The sequence below is a fragment of the Mytilus edulis genome, chromosome 8, assembly GCF_963676685.1.
Source record: "Mytilus edulis chromosome 8, xbMytEdul2.2, whole genome shotgun sequence".
In the NCBI taxonomy this organism is placed as follows: Eukaryota; Metazoa; Mollusca; class Bivalvia; order Mytilida; family Mytilidae; genus Mytilus; species Mytilus edulis.
In genome coordinates, this window is record NC_092351.1 from 2,832,621 (window position 1) to 2,841,081 (window position 8,461).

At 31.9% G+C, this 8,461-nt stretch overlaps 1 protein-coding gene across 2 annotated transcripts; it reads right to left on the reverse strand.

Moving 5' to 3' along the window:
- Positions 1-261: 261 nt before the first annotated feature.
- On the reverse strand, positions 262-6,997 carry LOC139484605 (uncharacterized). 2 transcript variants are annotated; one of them, XM_071268390.1, is made up of 5 exons: positions 6,952-6,997; positions 5,156-5,351; positions 3,186-3,328; positions 1,314-1,425; positions 262-453 (listed from the first exon to the last, which is right to left on the reverse strand). In XM_071268390.1, exons 1-5 carry the CDS (start codon positions 6,980-6,982, stop codon positions 303-305), a joined length of 633 nt encoding a protein of 210 aa, XP_071124491.1. In that variant the 5' UTR covers positions 6,983-6,997; the 3' UTR covers positions 262-302. The 2 variants fall into 2 exon arrangements, with proteins under 2 accessions (XP_071124491.1, XP_071124492.1); XM_071268391.1 differs by lacking the exon at positions 6,952-6,997 and adding an exon at positions 5,871-6,013.
- Between the last annotated feature and the right edge of the window lie 1,464 nt (positions 6,998-8,461).

Here is an 8,461-nt window from a genome sequence, read left to right on the forward strand (position 1 = left end):
ACAAGAGGTACCGGATTGGAAATGGATTATTAGTATTGACATTTGATGTGATAATTTGTATCTTTTTAGAAGATTCTGTCTATGGTCCGTATCATTAAATAATATGAATAAAGGGGGACGTGAAAAGGTAAAGGGGAAAAAAGGTTGATTAGACAAATACTTAATGACACAAACAGACATCTAGATACAATATGTATGTCCTTAATTATTAAACTGAAGTTATCAATGAAATACTTGAAACGATGGCAACATCAACGCACGAAAAATTTAATTTTTATTTTGATTTCATATGCTATAACCGTTTATCCGATCAACGACTGTACGTATTTCAACATTTCACATGTCTGCGTTAGCTGTTTTTCTTGTATAGAGCGATACGTATTTACATATACTGGGTTACAGTTGGTCCTGGTCAGTAAGGCAAGAGTACAATTCACCTGGACTTTGTATACCCTGTAGAAAGTATATAAACCAAGATACATATATTTGTTTATTAAACATAAGAAAATAGAAGCACATTACAGGTAAAACTATTACGAAAACCACGTACTCAGAAATACATCTTACGAAGATCTGCTGCGTTGTACACGAATGCGTCAATCATTATAGTCGTATGTATGTACTGATTATGATTCTGGCTTTGATCCGGTATCAAGCTACTTTTATAATAGATAAAACGCAATAGAGGTCACTTGATTGGCTGGTAATAACTCCATATTTGATAAAAGATACTTAAAGCGTATTTTTTAGTATTTAAATGTAGAGCTTCGCCAGAAACCTGAATTGTTGTTTTTTGAACTATGATTAAATAAACTCATCATAGAAACCAGGATTAAACTTTTATATTTACGCCAGACGCGCGTTTCGTCTACAAAAGACTCATTAGTGACGAAAAATGTTTAAAAGACCAAATAAAGTACGAAGTTGAAGAGCATTGAGGACCAAAAATTCCTAAAAGTTTTGCCAAAAGTTTTTAAAATGATGTTGAGTTCAAAACTAGATAAAACGGACTAAAACAACAATGTTTTGTGACTGTAATACTATAGGCAACATAATGAGATCCACTAATGAATCAACTTTTGATTACAGTTTCGAAGCACCTGCTATCAATCAAAAGTGTGTTCGATTTCGTGTTGCTCAGTCTTGTTTTCAATTTAATGTAAAGTAAACGGTTTGTCTTTTCGTCCTCTTTTTTTTTTTTTGTCATTGCATAGTCATTTTCTCTCCAAATATGAGTTTTGAATGTCTCCTTGGTGTTTTTCGCCTCTTTGTTTTAAACGTGATAGATAAAAATAATTCACATCCTAACTTACTGACATATATCAGCTGTGTTATCACTTAATGCAGCTACGTATGGAGCCGTACAGATAGAATAACTGTCCACAAATGATTTGGCTGATATGCATGATTCAAGTCCAAGGAAATCTGCAGACAAAAATGTAAATAACGTACTGTTATGGAATTTTGACCCATCATTGTAAGGTCTGCAAATATCTGACTCGTGTATATAATAATACAGAGTTCGTGCAACGTTGTTGAAGGTCACACGCGTACGGTAAACTAGTGTGTCTTGTATTAATTCCCTACGGTCTTTGGTTGCTAGTTATCTCATTGTCATATACCACATCTCCTTTCTTATATTCGTTCATGTATATGAAACCATACTTTAATATATAGCATTGTTAGATAATTGGTACAGGTCTTTGGACATACCGCAAAATGATTTACAATAGATTGGGTTCAAATCACATCGAGGGAAGATATGAATTTTCTGCGTCAAATTTTAAGATCTAACATTGCAGTTACCAATATATGGCGTCCTAACCTTTATGGTTGTCAATATGTTAACTATTGAACTATATGGCTAACAATATGTACTTCTTAACTCGATTCAAGATAGATTTTTGCAACGATTTTTAAGTGTTATTATCATATAAAAAGAGAAATTCAGTCTAAGTTGTTGATGATCATGTTAGCAGTTATAGTTGTAATAGAAACAAAATAATATAAAACGTGTTGGTTTTCTTTGTGTGTGATATACATGTAAGTACTTATTTCTTATGCAGCAAAAATACTGCAATCTGATTGGTTAACTACCCCGGTGTAAATAATTATTCTGATTCAGAGTAATTTCTCGCAATTTGATTGGCTGATATTGTCTCAATAAATTTCAGTACAATTTTTTATCACGTCAATTGGAATTATCTCGCTTATTTATAACGTCAATTGGAATTATCTCCCTTATTTATTACGTCAATTGGAATTATCTCCCTTATATCATTGACCTAATAAAAAAAAATTAGTTGCTTTATAGTCCTAATGTTTTAAATTTTTCAGTTTCAGATTAAATATCTGTAATTTATTTGGTTGATATTGTCCTAAAATTGAATTTGAATATAATAATATGTAAAATAATAAAATCAGGATAAATTCGTTACACATGTTCAATTGTCCTAATACGGAATTTATCGGGTCAATAAAATTCATATCGGTTTTGGTTTCGCCTCACCCGATATGAATTTTATTGACCCAATAAATTCTCGTATTAAGGACAATTGCACACTGTGTAACTAATGCACCCCACCCTTGTTCACCCCGGGATAAATAAAATTTTGCCAAAAAATAACAAAAATAAAAAAAATTTGCCAAAATAAAGACAAAAAATTAAAATAATAAAATAAATAAAATGTCCAAATAAATTAAAGGACAAAAAATTAAAAAATTCAAAAAAAAATTCGAGAGAACAGTTTTTTTCTGAATTTCCAAAAGACAAAGAAAAAGTATTTGACAATACGCAGCAACATCGAAGTTTAAAAAATGTTACACTGGAAATTTTTCATTCGCATTTTCAATTGTACATCCAGGTTTAAAAATGAGTAACGGAATTGTTCATAAGAAATAAATTTGTTATCTTGCGACTCAGGGTGTATGAACTTTCAACAACGGTGTAAAATTCGGTACACCCTGATTACACCAAGATAACTTATACTATATTCATTAGTCAGAAGATATGAAGAAACAACTCAAACCATAAGCCTTAGAAGTACTGAAAACACCGTGTAAAAAAAAGACTTCAAAATAATTCCATACAAAACTACACAATACACTTCTGTTTATAATTATGAGCCCAAAGATCTACCCTACAGCCATACAATCCACCCCAAACGTAGTATAAGTTTACTGACCCTCTTTGTGTGCGCACATTTCCGTCAATTGTTGCTTCATGGTCTGTTGCCCAGGAAGAAAGGAAGACATGCGCTTTAGGTAGGAACAGCTTTGGAGTTTCTCTGGAGTATAACAGGACAACATTTGTTGTTTTCCCATGTCACTGAAAAAATAAATTAAAACAAAATTGAAAATTAAATACTTCTGATCATCGATTAATATATAAAACTAACTTGATAAATCGTATGCGTCCGAATGCTTTTCTATATTGTCTTTCATCGGAACACTTTTAACCGTAATAGCCAACGACACAGTTAAAAAGTAATCGGACCATAAAAAAAAGCCAAATCCATTAAAGGTCAACTTTCTCTGGAGGATTTTTGATTTCAATAAACGATTTTTTTTTTAATCATATTTTGTATTGCTCCAATTGTTGTATTACAATGTATAAGCTTTAACTCGCCCTCATAATCAGTTTTACCTTGCAACATTATTTTAATTGATTGATTGTTGGTTGCTTTACGCCGCATTAGCACAAAAAGGCTATATCGCGGCGAGAGCTTATTCGAATATTTTTTACAATGTAAAGCATATTTTAAAATAAGACAAAAGGTCCTTCAATAAACTAAAATTCTAGGCTAAAGCAAATTGATTATTCACAAATAAAAATCAACAGTAAGATAACGTGATAAAAAAATAAAATCGAATTAAATATAATAACATTTTAATATTTTATTATAAATTCCAATTTCTTTTCAGAATGCAACAATATTTGTATATGGAACATTATTAAATAAATCATACATATTATTGACATTGAAAGGCTTCCTACGAATATCAGCAAAATCAATACAATTAATTAAAACATTTTTAATAGTATACTTGCAGTTACAAGGTATACATTGTGGTTCTACTTCATTCGTTATATTGATATTCGTGCGTTATTCTAGTATGACCAATACGACATCTAGAAATAACACACTGATCTTTTCTGCACATAAAATTATTGAAAGGTTTACCTAAATTAGGTTTAATTTCATGTAAATTATTATCATCTTTTTTACTCCATTCATTTTTCAATATATTAAAGACATATTCTCTAATATTAGATTAAAATCAAGGTGTTTGAAAGCATTAGATATTTTAAAAGTTGTCGGCAGCACTGACTGGGGTGCTGATCGCAACTATTTACTTAATTTATATAGATCTCTAGTTAGATCTAAACTAGATTATGGCTCTATATAGTGTATGGCTCTGCAAGGAAGTCCTACATACAGATTCTCGATGCTGTGCATCACCAGGGTTTGCGTCCCTTTATTGGCGCATTTAAAACCTCACCAGTTGAGAGTCTGTCTACTGATGGATCAAAAGATGGTGACAGAGTTGCATCTGCTGTTGTCTTCAGGGACAGAGCTGCAACTCTCCGTTTGCCATCTGATGCATCCATCTTTACTGCTGCAGCAAAAACAATAATTTTGGCTTTGAAATTTATTGCTTCCTCAGATAAATCCAAATTTATTATATGTTCTGATTCACTTTCATTCTTACAAGCTATACAAAATACTAAAATTAAAACCCCAACAATTCTCAAAATTTTATATGTAATGAGGAATAAAAAAATTCTTCTTAAAGAAATAATATGTCTATTGGTGCCGAGTCATGTTGGAATCCTTGAAAACACAACTGTAGACCTTGAGCCAAAGCATGCCCTGGGTGACCCTTTATCTGCAACATTATTTAAGTATCAGCCAACCCAGGCGTCCTGAGGCAGTGTTTTTTATCGTTTATTGCTGTAGTTTAAATCGGTCTGTTGGTTTCTTGTGTTCACACTGTTTCACATGTTGTTATACTGATGCCTGCCTTTCATAGCTCACTAGGAGGTGTCAGGTTTACTCATTGGTGCGATGGAAACAGGACCTTATATGCTGATATTGAAAAAAGGAAACGGATATGAATATCCCATACAATTAAATAAAAATAATCCACATACTTGCAAGCTGCTTCAATGAATTGAAATCCACCAGTAGATATGTTTATTTTGCCAGTAAATTGTTCAGTACACTGAAGAAATTCACAGCAGTCAGTACAGTTCTTGTCAGTTAGATGTATGCTGGTCAGTAGTGGAGATCTAGATGTTGGCAATGCATGTATGACCAGGAACAAACAGCACAAACACCCTAAAAACCCTTTAAGCAGATTTGTAATCAATAACATTAACGGTTGATTGCTAGAGATTGCTAATTTATACCCTGAATTAAACATGCGAAAAAAAATACCAAATTGATCTTTATCCACAGACATTATAAACTAAATTATTCAAATATAAGATTTAGATTTGCAAAAATACTAAACAACATGAAAAGACAAAGTTTGGTTAACAACCAATGAAAAAACAAAAAGTACAGATGTATAAAAGGAGTAACACAAAAGTTGCAATGCAAAGGAAATGGATCAGATGAAGCTCATACTAAGATTTGTTCCTGTACTGCTGTTCTAACATTGAATCACAGGCCTGATTCACACCGACATATGAAGTGTATATTTTAAATGTAGAGATTATTGATGTGAGCATACAAAACAATAAACGTGTTAAATTAAATTCGAGAATGTTAATTGTTTAAATTCATAAAATGATCAATATTGTAAATAAGAAGAAAATAAATGTTCGTGCTACTTTTCATTTATAAAAGAAAAAAGTGGTTTACCTGTTGTGTGATAACGACCCATCGCTTCCTCCGTTGTGTGTGTACAATTATATTCTATTGCATAAGATATAAGTATTTTATCCGCCTATGTTGACATTTCACTGATTCATTTATCTAAATGTATATGTTGCTAAATAATACCGTTATGAATGAATTTGCATATAGAAGATATAAAATAGAATACCAAATGTACAAATGTTCTCTTAAACAAACATCAATTTGTCCTGCAGTAATATTTTAAATAAACGCCTATGTCTCGAAATATTTCAAATTTGAATTTGTATGAAAATCAGAAGAAGATAAATGACATCTAGAAAACAATTAAAACACATTCTATTCAAAATTGGGTTTTTAGATTTATCATAAATACATTTTTTATCATTTAAATGTTTATTCTGTTAAGAGCTCTTTCAACGGCTGCTAAGATCTATTCAAGTTTAGAATATAAGGAAATACATATTAAGTCAGGCAGTTGCTTTAGGTGTTCATAAAAAATGCACAACCTAGGAACTCTATCAATTCTAGGGAGATTCCCATTACATTAGGACATCATCAAATCTATGTTTGATTATGGGTATCGCTTGATTCTAGATTTACTCTTCTAAAAGATGCTTGTTACTTCAAAAAATCTGTTTGAAGAAGAAAAAATTCTTAATGTCTGTTCTTGAAATCATCTCAGATTTCTCTTTCAATTATATAGTTTAACAATCACTAAAGTTTAAGTTTTAAAAATATATATAATCTGATAAAGTGTAATAAATGGAACAGGGGGATACATGTAAGGATATATAGAAACATCACTAAAAACCACAAAACGCTTATCTCCTTAATGTTCTAAAGTATGTAAATGTTGAGTGATTCAGTCTGTAATTGCTGCAGAATATACACAATTTAATTTCAAAATACAATGTAAAAATAGTTCATGAAATAATTACCTTGGTAAGAGGAGAAAACACAATTCGAGCCCCCGTTTTGTGCTAGACTGACACAAGCAGAATTTACATGTACTTGTATTTTCTTAGTAAAAGGAAGACGAGGCCTATACGGGTACATTCTTCTGATTCAAACTCTGCTTACTAACCAGGCAAATGTGTATAGATCTTCATGGCCATTTCGTCATCATTCACTTTTTTTGGTAATGACAAATACGATATTGTAAAAAAAACATCCATATTCTCACATAGTGTAATAATTCCCTATATCTTCTCTATTCTTCAAAACCAAATAGAAAATAAATTTTATTTAAGGAATGACTGTAATATATTTTCTGTCTATGAAGAAATAACATAAACTAGAGGCTCTCAAGAGCCTGTGTCGCTCACCTGTTACTGTATTTACTGATGTCGGCCATCTTGGTTGGTAGGCTGGGTCATTAGACACTTTTTTTAAATAGATACCCTAGTAATAATTGTGGCCAAGTTTGGTTAAATTTGGCCCATAGTTTTAGAAAAGAAGATTTTTGTACAAGTTACAAAAAAGACGAAAAGTTGTTCAATATTGACTATTAAGGACAATAACTCCTTTAAGGGGTTCTCTGACAATTTTGGTCATGTTTGATTTATTTGTAGATCTTACTTTGCTAAACATTATTGCTGTTTACAGTTTATCTCTATCTATAATAGTATTCAAGATAATAACCAAAAACTGCAAAATTTCCTTAAAATGACCAATTTTAGGGCAGCAACCGAACAACAGGTTGTAGGATTCATCTGAAAATTTGTGAGGGGATAGATCTTATTACGATGAACATTTAAATCTTGAAAGATTTGCCCTAAATGTCTTACTTTCAAAGATATAAAGCAAAAACTGCATTTTACCACTATGTTCTAATGTTAGCCATGTCAGCCATTTTGTTTGGTAGGTGGGGTCATCGGACACATTTTTTAAACTATATACCACAATTATGATTGTGGCCAAGTTTGGTTAAATTTAACCCAGTAGTTTAAGAGAAGAAGATTTTTGTACAAGTTACAAAAAATGACCAAAAAGTTGTTAAAATTGACTATAAAGGGCAATAACTCCTTAAGGGGTTGACTGACAATTTTGGTCTTGTTGACTTATTTGTAGGTCTTATTTTGCTGAACATTATTGCTGTTTACAGTTTATCTCTATCTATAATAGTATTCAAGATAATAACCAAAAACTGCAAATTTTCTTTAAAATTACCAATTCAGGGGCAGCAACCCAACAACAGATTGTCCGATTCGTCTGATAATTTCAGGGCAGATAGATCTTCACCTGATCAACATTTTACCTTTTTAGTCAGATTTACTCTAAATGCTTCGATTTTAAAGATATAAGCCAAAGTATACATTTTACCCCTGTGTTCTATTTTTACCCATGGCGGCCATCTTGGTTTGACGGCCAGGTCATCGGACACATTTTTTAAACTAGATACCCCAAGGATGATTATGGCCAAGTTTGGTTAAATTTGGCCAAGTAGTTTCAGAGGAGAAGATTTTTGTAAAAGTTTACGGACGACAGTCGACGGACGCAGGACGCCGGACGACGGACGACGGACGCAAAGTGACGAGAAAATTTCACTTGACCTTTCATGTCAGGTGAGCTAAAAATGGGGTGCACACTGAATA

Bases quoted from the DNA above. Each gene is read 5' to 3' on its own strand.
- LOC139484605 (XM_071268390.1), bottom strand. From the start codon at position 6,982: ATGGCCATGAAGATCTATACACATTTGCCTG. The intron at 3,329-5,155 runs GTATGTGGATTA...TTATTTTTTCAG, and splicing joins TTCATTGAAGCAGCTTGCAA to TGACATGGGAAAACAACAAA. The intron at 454-1,313 runs GTAAGTTAGGAT...TACTTTCTACAG, and splicing joins AACACAGCTGATATATGTCA to GGTATACAAAGTCCAGGTGA.